This window comes from Prosopis cineraria, unplaced genomic scaffold (assembly GCF_029017545.1).
Source record: "Prosopis cineraria cultivar Desert tree isolate PC_DT_omini unplaced genomic scaffold, ASM2901754v1 PC6, whole genome shotgun sequence".
Lineage (NCBI taxonomy): Eukaryota > Viridiplantae > Streptophyta > Magnoliopsida > Fabales > Fabaceae > Prosopis > Prosopis cineraria.
In genome coordinates, this window is record NW_026555337.1 from 3,220,898 (window position 1) to 3,235,527 (window position 14,630).

Below are 14,630 nucleotides of genomic sequence, written 5' to 3' on the forward strand. Positions count from 1 at the left end.
TCTTGCCGTTTTGATAAATCGGATAATATCAAAGAAAGATATAGATCATAACGTCCATTAAAATTTTAAATTATATAAAATTAAATTTAAAATCAAAACAACACAAGTACATAAATCACAGCAATTTAAAGTCAATTACTAAATTACATTAATCACAACTACACATTTTAATAGCAAATACAAGTGATCTTTAGGTTATAAGAGTAGCAACAACAAGCAAGTCAAGCACAACATCAAATCATTATTCTTTTACTCTAGTTGATATGTGTTAAGCTAATTATTCTTCTGAAAATAAAGCAAGAAACACGATATAAATAAAAGTTATTAAATATATAGATATGAGAATAAATTATATTAATATAATTAATATAAATCTAAATTATATTAATATGAGTAATATATTTAAAATAAAAAATAATATAGATAATATTCAAGACAGGACGGGACGTCCCAATGGTAACCCCGTATCCCATCTCGTCCCAAACTCTTTTCTTGTTTCATTTTGTAAAGTTCTGTTCTGATTATTTTTGAGTTGAGACAAAATCTGCCATGATATGATCGAGGTAACATTGAGTCAATTGAAATAGGTTTAAGCAACACTTCTAATCCTAGCACCTAATGTTCCTCCCCCCTCCCCTCCCCCCAATTCCAATCTCTAACACGTGGATACCAGAAGGTTTTCTGATGTTCCCCGCCAAAAACAAACTCGGCCAGCAAAGGTTTCACGGGTTGGCCCGGACCGAAGTCGTATCACAGATAAAATGCCACCAAGCTTTTGAAGTGCTTTACCGCCTTGGCGCTTCTCATCCGAAGGAAGGATTTTATAAAAACCTAAAGTATAGTCTTTACCTGACTCAAATGATCAACATGGACGATCCTCTGGATTTCGAGAGAGAAGACCAGCTTCTCAAGGTCCCATCCACCAACAACAAGAAAAGGTTTTTATCCTTTCCCCACTATTATGCTAATCAAGGACTTGCTCTCTGAGGGTTTATGCTTCATTAGATGAAAAATTAAAACTTTGATGCTATTTCATTCATAGCGGGTTTGATAAATTGCACGCGAGGCCCCATTCTGGCTTTTTACGGTAGCAAGTTAATTTATTAACACTTGAATTATAACCAGGAAGAAGGTTATTGGGTTGGATGATCTTCTTAATGATCATTACATAGAGCAAAATAAGCTTAAAGAGAAGCAGTCCAAAAAGGCCAAGGCCCGGAAGAATAGCCACGAGGATGATGATGAATATAACAATGAAGCTATGCTGTCCAAGATTGTTGAGAAATGTGAAAAGCAGGCAAAATAATTTTTTCCCTCATTCACTTCTACTTTGCTGACATATTTAAGTTGCCCTTGTATGATGACTTGCTGTCCCATTAATGTAGATGAACGAATTAGGTGGCGAAGAAGAAATCTTCCGCTGGGGAGTGCCAGCTTTTGGAGACCAGGTTATCCGAGTCAAAACTCAGTCCTTTCTTATATATGGTTCACTACTTTATTTCCTAAATTTTGTTCATATTTTTTGATTTATTAAATCTCCATTCTATGACCTGCAGAAAGCCTTTCCTCCTCTGGATTTCTCTGAACTTGAAAGTTGCAACATCGTACAATCATTTGTGAACAACAATCTTAATTCTGTTGTGGAATTGACCACAGAGAAAGGTCTCTCTGATGTTTTATCTGCCAGATATTTTAATCAATGTACATTGACTATTGTCAATTAATCATCTCATTAGTCTTCAAAATCCTGATTTCAGCCAGTGTTATGTCAGTATATTGTTTATATGCTAGTGCCTGAAACAAACAGGCCTGTTTTAAGTATTGATTCAGCTAACCTTTTGTATTCCTTCAGGATACATCTTTTTTGAAGGTTTATTAATCGGCGAGTGGCTTCGCCTGTTTTAAGAATTGACTCACTTAATCTTTTTTATTCCTTCATGAGACATCTTTCTTGAAGGTTTATTAATGAATGGCTATTGGCTGGCTCCCAAAATTGGTTTTCTTGTGTCACCATGTAGAAAAATCAGTGGCTGCTTGCGTTAAGCATTAACTCATTTAAAATTTTATATTCCTTCAGGAGACAAATTTCTTGAAGGTTTATTAATCAATGGGTGGCTTCCAAAATTGGTTTTCTTGTGCCAACATGTAGAAAAATCAATAGCTATCTGGGCGTTCAATAAAAGTGAGTAGAAGAATTGCATGGTGATTTTATTGGTTTTATCATAGGGACAATGTTATCTTATGGCTGCTTAACACTTTTCTTTCAGTGTTATATTCAACAAAAGAAGAGATGCAAACTTGTACATGTGATTTTTGGTGTGCAATTCTTTCATCTACTAAAGAGGTAAACTTGTTTATGTTTCTACTCATACAATGGATGATTACACTATCGATAAAAAAGATTCCAGAGCAGCTATTTTCCTTATTCTTGGATGCTTTATCATATTTGGGATTAATTATCATTCATTACTAGGACGGCCAATTAACTGTCAAGATCGATTGGTTTCCCAGCTATAAAGATTTGAGAACAGCTCTTGACATCTATGGGTTTCTCTTCAACTTTTCATCAAGTGCTGAAACTGTGGATACGGGTAACTCTCAAATTTGTTTTAGTAACATCCAGGTACACGACTTTGGAAGGTGGACTACATTCATGGTAAAATAATAAGTAAGAATTACTTTAATTTTAGCAATTCTGGGTGACATAAAACTCTTCTAGGTTAGACCTTTTGGCACTGTTAATTGCAAAAGGCATCTAGAGATATCAAAATATCTGGTTAATTGGTAGTTAATGTATATAGTAGAGCTAAGTATTTTAATGATAATAATCAACTTTGTTTTCCAATCTCACTTGATTTATTGATGACTGTACTTCTGTATCATGTCATGTGGAATTTACAAATATTGTGCTGCATTTTACTGTGTTTCTGACAATGGTAGTCTCCAACTTCCCTAGATTCGAGTCCTGGAGGGCCACCCCAAAATATCAGGGCTTGGGTCAGATTTGTAACTGCTTGTTGTCTGATAAGGTAAGTAATAGTGATTCTTCTTAGGACTTCCCTAAACGAAATTATGGAGTTTATGTGCATGGCGTCATTTCTTTTATGGGATGTCAACTGACTTCTTGGTTGCATATGTAACATTGCCTATTGATGTCATGTGAAACTAACCGGAAGTTGAGATGCTAAAAAAATCACATCTCTTGGTGGTCATTTCAGGAGTCAAAAAGCTATGTTCTCTGCTGTAGAAGCTGAAGAGATAATTGAAGTTATTATATGTCTATTTTTGGATCGCCAACTTCAAGGCCTTTTGATAATTCTGAACGACTGCATGCAAGCGATTGTCAATTACTTCACAGACCAGGAGTGGAGTTCAAGTTGTGAAAATATAGCAAAATTTATTGCTTGCAGGTTATTGATTTTTTTTTTTTTTTGTGCTTTGGGGTTTTATGCTGGCAAAACTAAAGAACATTCTTGCTTTGTACTTGGTTGCTAACTTGCTCATTTATCAACACTTTTCAATTGGCAGCCTGATATTTCCTATTGTACTTGGTATCTACTAAAGTTAATGTTATTGCAAGTATATAATTTATAAATTATCTATTGATGAATGATGAGCCTTTGTTGGGGTATTGTCATGGGCTTCAAAAAGGATATAATGTATTCAATGGGTTACAAGGGATGGTTGCTGCAAATTTATGGGCATCCTTGTGTACCATTGTACTAAAATGATCTGTTCATGATAGTCACACTTGGCAGTATCGTGTAGGCACAGTTGATCTGCTGGTGTTAGGATCATGATGAAGTTGGTGCTAGTCACCGAGTTCTGTCTTCAATGGTGGTGATTTTTTCTGTGTTGGTGAGGAAATATGTATCTGAGAATCTAGAATTTGCTTGGAGAAGATATTCTTTCCATATAGAAGATACTTAATTCTTACTCTTAAGATCCTATGTTTTATACATTTTCAAGTTCCTTATTGGGTTATGATTGTTATTAATGGTACACCTTAACTAATAGTGTTCCTTAGAGGAGCATGATGATGCGTATTTTCTAATTTTGCTTGCTTTTTTTTTCTCTCTCTCTTTTTCATTCTCTATTGGATATGCAGAGTCTCAAAGGATTTGAATTGCATTCAGGCTGTTGAATGCATTTCAGAAGTCAGCTCTCGCTGTAAACAACTTCGTAGTGCTGTGGCTTATGAAAGTTTGCTTCCTTGTTTTGATGGAGTACGTTACTTGCCTGCCAAGGTTAATGATGCTTGTGATTATAAAGTGTAGAATGAAAGTTCAAATCACTGAGAGTTTGCATATGGCATGCAAGTTATTGGTGTATCCATTGCTGTTACTTGTTTCAAAGCTCACTACGCTTTAATTATTGGTTGCAAGTATAACATAATTTAGAAATATAATCATTTGTTTTGGAGTGTTAATGTGTGTGTATTTGATTATCTGTCAAGAGGTACTATGACTGATAAGCATCGTACTTTAAGTGAAAAGTCATCCTTTGTTTATTTTATAGTTGAGCAGTCATCTTTTGTAATATAATATATTATATATATATATATAAATAATAGATGTTGTTAAATTTTAATTTCCTTACCTCTTCTATTTAAGCATTCTTGCAAGTAAATAAGCCAGAGCCTGGGGATTGTGAGTTCTTCCTTAATTATAGTCTATCACTGGTGATTGAATGTCCGTCAGTTTATTGTAATCTGAAAGCCAATGAGTGACTTAAAATGGTAGACCATGCACTCTTTCTAAATGCTAGAATCTTTCGGAGGCTGCTAGCAAATTAATTATGCAAGTGTCAGATATTTGGTCCTATTTTCCTTAGATATTGAGATTACCTATTTATATTTTTTTCTCAGGTCAGCAGTGGAGATGAGATACTTAGATCACTAGTTGCAATTAATTTGAAAGACAAGAGCGTTGACCTCTTTAAGATGTACATATACTTAGCTTTGGCAGAGAATTGGATCTTGTCTAACCCAGTGTTTGAAGACAATCCAGTACTTTATGAGATGTTCTGTCATTACCTTAAAAATTGTTCTAGTTTAATCTCCAGCACAGACCTACGCTCTCATGCATCAAAGGTTTGTAATCAAACTTTCTCTCATCTTTAACCATTGATTTATTAAGTTAATGATCTAATAATAGAAATAAATTTTGGCTCTACAGATTCGCAATAAAGCAGCATATCTTCTTCACTTCTTCATCAACAAATAATCGGTTGCAGGTATCTTTAGGACTCTATCCCCAGAAGACTTGTATATTCTTTTTGGCATAATTTGCTGAGGTTAATGTAAGAATTAACATGTTTGAATGAAAAGCATCCAATGGTATAGTTCATTAAACAGAAGTCTGGTAGACATATGGTGCGGGATTTTTTTTGGGGCAAGGATCTGGTTGAGTCTGGAAAACTGACAGTCTCCTGCGTGTTCTTAAGAGATGTAAAATAAAGAAATATAATGCACTTTCTCTTGATTTATGTTTGGAGAGTGGAAGCACAAGAATATATATATAGGAAGATGAATAACCTAGCAACTACAAGAGTAAATACTAATTGGGTGAATGCATAAGTCTACCACCCAAGACTATTTGCCAATAAATATATCAACTACCAACAAATAATTTAGCAATATTTAACAAGAAATTTTGAAGGCGCCCATTACAAATGGTCCGGTGATGTTGATGCACTGGAATGATTTCATCTGAACTAAATAGCTAGCATTTTGGACAGACCTTCTGGAGAAAAATTTAGAGGCCGTTCATTTCCATCATAACATAGTGTGACCAGAAATTGACTGTTTTTATAGTTCAACATCGTTGCCTTGCATGCCATGATTTCTTTGCTTTCGTTGTTTTTTGTTTCTTTGGTGATATACTTCATGCCATCATTTATTGGAACTTCTGCGATTTGATTCTTTTAGAGTGCATCGCTTAATACTGGCTGTTTATTTGTGGCTAAGGTAGATGGACTACGTCAGAAAAATTAAGCCAATTTTGTTCTGGTCGTAGCACGAGTCACGAGATCACCAAATCTAAGAGTGTAAAAGCTTGAGGTCTGCCAGAAATGCATGCCCTCTTTCTACCCGCAGGTTGAGATACTGGCATGCCAATCTAACGTCAAAAATGGTGCTTTGTGAATATTTTTGCTTTTTTCCTGAGCTGTGGTTAAAAGCGGTTGCTCATCCAAGATTGTAAAATGAAAGCAACTCTTTTTAAAAAAAACTAACTGCAGCTATAATTAGACATCATGTCGATGTACATATGAACATCATATATACAATGTAGTGTCTTCTGTAACTGCTATTGTGCCTGTGTTTTTGTGCGATGGATAAAGTCAACAACGTTCAATCGAGGATGATTGTCTACGGTTGTTTCGTAGGCATTAAATACTTGTATAAGATCATCACGCTGAATAGCAATATTCATACGTTGGATGACACCTTACAATGTCTTGCGCGAGAAAATCTGGGATTTCCATGACGTACGAACAACAGAGCTTAACAGTACAATTGTAATTTATGCTTCTCATTAGAAGTTCAGTAACTGGAGCGCCTATTCTAAATTTCTTGGCGTTGGAGTGAAAATCTTCGTGCCCGCGCAAATTTTAACCGAAGCTTGAAACGCTTTGAAATATTCAAATTTTCCGTTGGTCTAAAGATTGCAGAATCTGCGTCTCTTCCTTTCTTTATCTTTGGCTTCTTTTCTTTCTTATATTCTTCTGCTCCCTTTTCACATTATATCACCATCCTACGTTGTTCTGCAATCTTTAGATTCAAAGAATGACCGAAGCGGGAGTATAGGAGCGAAAGAAGCTCAAAAGATTCCATCCAGACTTGTTTTCATCTTTTGTATTTTATCTGTCTATGTATCCAGCGATTCCCATCTTTCTTTTTCTATAGTCACTGGTCAATTTTTATATCTTTTCTGTTGAACACCAATTGCTTGTGTGTCGTTCGCTTCAACTTTAACCCTATCTATATTTATACCCCTACTCCACATGACTTTGAAATGAAGCCCTGTCTCTTTAAATTCTTTCACTTTCTATGAATCAAACTGGGGATAAGTGAAACTAAATTTGGTTCTGCATAGAGTTGAGTTGTGTGGGAATAGGAGGGGAGAATGGTGGTGAAGAGATCTATTGCAAAGTTAGTGCGGAAGAAGCTTTTTGATATTACCAACACACAAATGCAACCAAAAGTCTGCAATCAAGCAGAAAAGCCTGCCGATAAGAACTGCATTGAGCAACTCTTACAGGTACATCTTTTCTTCTTTGTTCTATTCGTTTTTGAAGTATTAGTAGCCGTTATTTATTTATTTATTTCAACATGAATTTCTGTTGCAGGAAAAAGCTGCTCTGATGCAGCTTGTAGCAGAAAGAGAGTATCCTGAATATATATATATATATATATTTTTTTTGGCAAGATTTCTTACTACCTTTGATATTGTGCATGTTTTATCTCCGTACATATCAAATATTGGTCAAGATCGGAGTGAGCGTTTTTTTTTTTTAAGTATGTATGATTCGTTAAATTTACCCCTTTCTAATTTAGAAGTTTAATTTAGCCCTCACTGTTTTAATTTTTTTTTCCTGATTTCTTTGTGTGGTTTTGATAACACAATTCATTCCAGTTCATGAAGTTAATGAACTCAAGGACCATTACATGGCGCAAATGTGAATAGATTTCCCTCCATCATGAACCTTTATTATGCCTTTTCCTTTAATTTGAAACCTGAAAAGTAAAATGATTGAACTGAGTGGAGCTGAGCTGCTGAGGTTGCGAGCCAATATAGAGAAACTGCAACAACAGAACTGGAATCTTGCTCAATCAAACAGCCAGATGCTGGCGGTAAGTTTCCAAGCTGCATTTTGAATATCTGTCACTTTGCAATAAACAATGATAAGATATGACATGACAGTATGTGTTGCTGATTTTGCAGGAGCTTAATTTAGGGAATGAAAAGGTAGGTTGAAAGCATCTTGGTGCTTCCACCTCTTTGGAGGATAGAGCCATGGTATATGTGAACTCCAATTTAACCTTCATTATCTTAACTTACTATTTCTGGGATGTTCATCTCAGATGAAAGCTCTGCAGCATGAAATTTTATGCAAGGCTGCCTTGCTTCAGGGGAAGAACTCTGAAGTGAAGGTATGCTTCAAATCTAAGGTCGTATTCGATACTCAGTCATAATTAACAACGGTGTTGGTAGATTTGTGTGTTGTAGTTATCAGATGGTCTGTTTTATTACAAATCTTATTTGCAGGGAATTGAAGATGCGGACAATGAAAACGATGGTTCACTGTTAAAGGTAATCTCTACTCTTGATTGTGTACCCTTTGAGAGCACTGGTAAATGGGTTTTCTTGCATTGCTTTCCATGTAAATTGTTCTGATTGGGTTCAGGAAGGAGTGGAAAGCGCAGAGCAGCCCTTGGTGAAATCCAGCAATGTTGAAAAGCTTTGCGATAGGAACAGAAAACCAACTAAAAGGAGTCGATGTAAATGCCTGCAACTCTGTTCTTCATCGACTCTTTCCCCTTTTCACAGTCGTGTTTAAGATAGTTATGTGACTTCGCAGCTACAGGTTCTGTTACTGGATCGACAAAGGATGCAAATGAAAGCAAAGAGAAGAAAGGAATGAGGTTTTGATGAATACATTGCCATTGCTGAGAAAAGTATCGACATTTCAAAAGAATTTGGCGTAACAACTCTTTCTTTTTTGGTTCACAGGTCGCAACCGAGGAGACGATCTGCAAGCTTCAAACCCCACGAATACGAGCCAATGATGGAGAACTCATCCCAAACACAGAATGCTCGAACTCCTCTCAACATACTGAAATCACATGGCGAAGAAGGCGAAGCATTCGGAAAACCCCCGAGAAAAACAAGAGAGAAGGATCGACCATACAAGGAGATTATTCCTCCGGAAGTTAAACTGCGGAGACTAGAATAAATTCACCAAAAGGAAGGAGTTTTGTAGACAGTCGTGGAACCATGTGTGTCGTCAAGTTTGATGTTGTTGAATGTTTGTGCATGGTATGCGTCCCACGCTCTTATGTTGTACATGTAAACCCGGTTGTGTTAATGTAGCCGAAGTTGATCGCTGTCTGAAAAGTGAAAGTCCTAGTGCTGCACAATGTCCAGACAGGGGCCGGGGCCTGCTAAGACCATGGAACTCTATAGGTCTGTCGATGTAGCATGGAGGCCATTGAAGCCCAACTAGAGGTTCAGGCAAAAAAAAAAAACGAGAGAGAGAGAGAGAGAAGAAAGGGACGGGTGAAATGATATTAAACTTGAAGAGGGTGGGAAAGGCATGTGAGACCAGTGGTTAATGTAGGGCTGTAACGAGGGAGTGAGACGTGACGGAAGTGTGCGGCCATGTGAGAAGAGAGTTTTAGTCAAGAGGAGAATCGTGGATGGCATGTTGAGAGCAGGGGGGAGCATGTAGGGATAAAACCGTGTGGGTCCGGCTCTTATTTCCATATTATATTAACAAGGTCCTCCGAAGACAATGATGCCACTTTGATTCTGGTTCTTGCTTCGGCTTTAATCCCTCCTCCCATCATGGGCTGCCTTATCCGCAGCAACACTCGGATTCCATTTGTTTGATCTTGTGACTAAACACTCGCACGTATTTTGGGAAGACATTTTAACAGAGGAACACGGACAAGTTACTATAATCTACTGTTAAGGACCATGTGCTGACAGGATTGTGTTGGGCAGTATGCGGCCACCCGTTCCTGAGACTCAAAACTAAAAACAGGGGAGAGAGCTGGAGCCTGGAAAGGCGTGCCATTACCACCCTCTAATCTCTTCTTAGGAATCATTCTGCCACGCGTCACCCTCTCATCAACCAACCCTGCACGATATCACATGCTCTCCTTCCTAATAATAATTTACTCTTGCACACACTATTCTCACGAACAAACTCCTCACTTATTAAAAATTATTAATTATAATTTTGTAAGTAATTATTGTTATAAATTGTTGCTGAAAAATTTAAATGATAATAAATAAATATAAGGTAAAATTCAATAAAAATTATTAATTGCTTTAATTTCGTCTTATATTTACTATCTAACAAAATTTTTAAATTTCGTCCTATATTAAGAATTTAAAATTTAATTGAAAAAGGAACAGCAGCAACTTTAAAACTTGATATTTTTTTTCTGAATTGAATTATAATTTCTTTGCATGTGGCTCCCGCTCGGAGGGAGTAAAGTTAGAGATCGTATGGGATCTTTTGGAAGATGGCGTTGTTGAAGTCAGAGTCCTAATAGAGTTGGCGTCCATGGGGACGGGTTACCCTATCGTTAAAATTGAATTCACCATTTTGAAATATCTGTTCATAAGATGGATTTTATTAAAATAAACAATTTAAAACAAAAAGGAAAAAGAAAAGAAAAACTTTAGGGCGCAGGGGTCCGGAGTCGAGGGTTAACGTCCACTTGGGATTCCAGAGATCTGCAAAAACATGATATGATTGGAGATGGAATTGACGACCCACCTAAGCGACTTTAATAAAAAAGTTTGCCCCTAACTGACCCCCCACTTTTCCCCTTTCTTGATTATTATTATTATTATTTATTTATTTCTCTCTTTATTTCCTTCCCTCCTTTTAATTTCTTCGAGTTCATGGAGCCCACACGGTTTCTAGGCAAAGCTCATGTCCATGATTCTCCCTTCCGACAGGTAGTAGCCGTTACGACCCCACTTTTGTCACTTCATCCAAAAAATTTTCTTCCCAATCAACAAAATTAAACCGTCACTCCTATTTCATCTTCTTTTTTAAAAGATCCCTTACATCCGCTTGAGTAAATGAGTAGTTAAGTTACGACTTTTTTTTTTGAAAAAAATATATTATTCTATAAACTTTGAATCTTTGATGTGAGTAACCTCTCATTCTCGTGTAAATGAGGGCTTGTTTGTTCATTGCATCCATTTGCTATGGTATTTTAGCAATTTGGCTTGATTCATGGTTTACATGAGTGTACAGTACAATAATTCACGAACCGGTAAACAAAGCCCCGTTTGTTGGGCCGTGCATTAATTAAGTTCGTCTAAAGATTTGATTCATATCGCTTGAAAGTAACCCGTGATATGTTCAACTAGCAGTTGCCGATCATGTGTTTGAACAAGATTAGGGTTCTCGTACACAACATTTATTTAGATACGCATGCTCTTCAATTCAAAGATTTGCCTGCCCGCATAAGGCGAAGCTTCTTTTCACTTGTCACTTCGACGCTAGTGTGGATACACGGTATCCACTCATATGCACGCATGCATTACTATCAGAGATTCAAAAATTATTTATATATTTTATCAATAAATGAGCACAGAGGTCTGACTTACAGTACTTACACCCTTTTAATATCCCGAAAGTTTTCATGCGCACGTCGTCGAGTTTATTAATGCAGATATGTTTTTTAGCAAGGATAAGAAACACCGTTTTCACAGAAAATACAAACGAGCCAAAAGAATATCTAAGGGCATATTATCAAACTGATACTATAAGATTTGATGCGTGCGAGAAGCACAATAGTTTTTTCCCCTGGGTATGTGTAAAAAGCGGGAGAGTCAAAAGCGTCGAATATGACATTTTTTTTCGGTGATAAGAATATGACCTTTTCATACAAATAAGACTAGAGGTATATGTGACTCTCCTTTAACTGTCCCCAAAAGAAATTCGTTAGTTCTTTTTCAGGTGTCATTGTTCTCACAAGAGAGACAGTGTGTGTATCTTTGGGATCACTTTGGTGTTTAAAGCAAAGATTCCAACTAAATCCCTTAATTAATTAACCATTTACTGTAGTAACTGTTATCTTCCGGCCCCCAACTTATACATATTTCCACCCAACACAAGCAAGTGTAATTAAAGCCATTCTATTCTTGTATCCTTAACTCAAGCACGCACACGTTAAAGAGCGACAAAGTGGCTAGCCCGATATATTAAAGCAAGTTAAAGAAGTTAAACAATACTTGAATACATTCACAAGCCGTAGAGTTAAGTTACGTTATAGAGTAGGTGGCAGGTAGTGCTGAAATTGTGTGTCGCGTAGCGCTATAGTAGATGGACAAAAGATACGATCCCATGGCACCAACCCAATCTCTTCTCCACCAACATTTCCAACCAACCACACTTTGTACTACATGCATGGTCAGCAAAGGCAGACCAAGTTAAATTAAAGTAACATTCCTCAACAACTATTCATTATTCCACCGTTTTCTAGTAATGTAACTAAATGATAACACAATGATAGAAGGAACAGCAGGGGTAAACTGAAATAACTGTGTAATATCCACTAAACAGCAAATTATGTGAAAGAGTCAGACACACAAGAAAGGGGAAATACCGGAATGCTGTACTTTTGAAGGACAGGAACAAAAATAACTGAGATGGGGGAGGTGAAGTGAAGGTTACTCCTAAGACGAGAAAATGAAGATGCCAAAATAAAAGCATGTTGAAGGCTACACACAGACGCCCCCTCACGTGCTCCTGTCTAATTTGGAATCAACTGCTAAACCACACCTTAACATCCACAATTACCTTATACTTGGCCGACAATCAACCTCTAATAACCATATCTCAATTCAATTTGCATCCCAAGTGGGGAAGCATTTTTAATTTCTTGATGATCATGATCTGCTTAATTAATTGGTTTTCCTTTCTTTCTTTTTTGATTCTGATAATATAGAATTCGAAAGCATGTAATGGAACCCCCTTGCAGGCATGAGGCATGTAAAGGGTTGGGACTCATTGCCTCTGATCACTCCTATTAAAAATCTGCACTCCACCATGCCAACCAGATCATATGCTCTTTTGCTCGACTTATTTGGTCGTGTGTCTGTGTGTGTAGCAATTGAAGGGCAGCCCAAATACGAGAATATGGGGCCCGTCAGCAATGAATTGGTCCCCCCAGGTTAGATTGATATGAGGAGCTAATGCTTGTAAAAGTGTACATATTTATAATATTATATGATGATTGTGTGCTAAAATATTCATAACTTGGCGTAGAGTGGGCAATTATTCTTGTAATTAAACAAACATAAAGTAGTGCTCGATCATGTCTCCCTCTTTTCTTTATGCTCCCATATTGCTTTTCCCTCAACATTTCTTTCGCCTTCTAGAAATAACGTCTACCAGATGATCCACTCTTTATATATATATATATATATATATATCAGGCCATGCTATCATTATTATCCAAGTTATATATATTATGGCTTCATATAACACGCTTAAGGCAAACAATTATATGATGGAATCGACAATCAATAAGATTGTTCAATCTGATTCCTTTATCGTGATCTCTTTTTTTAAGAGCAAAATGAGTGTGTTAGAAACAATTTTTTTTTTAAAAAAAAAACAGAGGTAAGTTTTAGGATAAGACGGCATGCATGTTTTATAATTTCCCGAAGGAGCATGGGATTATGCTTCAAAAGTACGAATGGACATAGCATGCTGCACGCCCTTGCTGAGACGCGCGCGTGCTATCACGCATATGGTCGATGAAGATAGAAAATAAAATTGACCGCGCTGATAAATTAAAGTTACTGTTAATTGAATTTGCCAATAATTAAATTTGATCTAATATATATAAGAGTAAATTGACACAATGATCATAAAAAATATAATTTTTATAAATTATGAATGAGATTTTTAAATATTTTAAAATATGATTCAATTATAAAATTAATTAGTGGTGATTTTTTTTTATTTATAGAATAAATATATTATTAAAATGCTTTCTATAAATTGGTACATGAATATATCTTCTATAACTAAATAAATAAATTTAATTTTTAATTAACTGAATCAAATTACTGCACACACGTTCATCATATTTTTCCCATTTCACAATAATCCCTTTCTTTTCTTGGTAGGCTAAAGAATTAAGGTGATATTCAAGATTATTTTCTTGTTATCCTTAAATTTTTTTTGCAAGAAATATTCCAGCATGAGCGGTTCAATTTTATGTTTTTACAAACGAGTCTCATTGCTAGGCTTCTTTACTCGAAGATGAATAATGTAAATCCAAAAGTTTTATTGTGGAGGGGTGTTTGATTCTCTATGATATGCCAATATATCTATAATTTTTTAGGGCTGGTGTTTGATCTATTCTGAACAAATGATTATGTTTTTTTTATATTTTTTATTCACAATAGTATATCAATGATATACAATTATGTATTACTAATAAACTGTATAAGTGAAAACTCATTAACACTATTTAATTTTGTAGATATCAGGATGCTTAATCTCATCATTTCTTATGATAAAAATGATATTTGTTACTCTAGGTATTTAATTCTTTGTGATAAGTTAAAATGTCTAAAATTTTTTATGAATTATATTTAATTTATTTTAAACAAATAATTATTTTTTTTTGTATTTCTTATTTGCAATAATATAATTGTATATTACTAATAAATCATATTAGTAAAAATTTATCAATATAATTTAATCCTATAAATACAAAAATGTTTAATCTTGTCAATTTTTTTTTTTTGCCAAAGAAAGTCAAATGAATCTCTCCTCCATCTTTGAGTATTTGAAAAAGGGTTTTTGTCTAAAAAAAAATTTAAAAGAAGGTCATGTTATTTGTAAATATGATAGTTTGATTA

At 35.5% G+C, this 14,630-nt stretch overlaps 2 protein-coding genes across 6 annotated transcripts; both read left to right on the forward strand.

Annotated features, from left to right (window-relative positions):
- Positions 1-639: 639 nt before the first annotated feature.
- On the forward strand, positions 640-6,305 carry LOC129313467 (uncharacterized). 4 transcript variants are annotated; one of them, XM_054956609.1, is made up of 13 exons: positions 640-938; positions 1,126-1,297; positions 1,386-1,448; positions 1,557-1,662; positions 2,078-2,182; positions 2,268-2,344; positions 2,474-2,656; positions 2,941-3,029; positions 3,219-3,410; positions 4,109-4,247; positions 4,868-5,092; positions 5,178-5,235; positions 5,969-6,305. In XM_054956609.1, the coding sequence occupies exons 1-12, from the start codon at positions 685-687 to the stop codon at positions 5,223-5,225; spliced, it is 1,653 nt and encodes a 550-aa protein (XP_054812584.1). In that variant the 5' UTR covers positions 640-684; the 3' UTR covers positions 5,226-5,235; positions 5,969-6,305. The 4 variants fall into 4 exon arrangements, with proteins under 4 accessions (XP_054812584.1, XP_054812583.1, XP_054812585.1 ...); XM_054956608.1 differs by having other exon boundaries at positions 5,973-6,305; XM_054956610.1 differs by having other exon boundaries at positions 4,109-4,226; positions 5,973-6,305.
- A 236-nt stretch (positions 6,306-6,541) lies between these two features.
- Positions 6,542-9,125, forward strand: LOC129313468 (shugoshin-1-like). Of its 2 annotated transcripts, none has more exons than XM_054956613.1 (9): positions 6,542-7,262; positions 7,351-7,388; positions 7,747-7,855; positions 7,947-7,970; positions 8,087-8,173; positions 8,271-8,315; positions 8,410-8,503; positions 8,584-8,647; positions 8,736-9,125. In XM_054956613.1, exons 1-9 carry the CDS (start codon positions 7,128-7,130, stop codon positions 8,956-8,958), a joined length of 819 nt encoding a protein of 272 aa, XP_054812588.1. In that variant the 5' UTR covers positions 6,542-7,127; the 3' UTR covers positions 8,959-9,125. The 2 variants fall into 2 exon arrangements, with proteins under 2 accessions (XP_054812588.1, XP_054812589.1); XM_054956614.1 differs by having other exon boundaries at positions 8,087-8,155.
- The last annotated feature ends 5,505 nt before the right edge of the window (positions 9,126-14,630 follow it).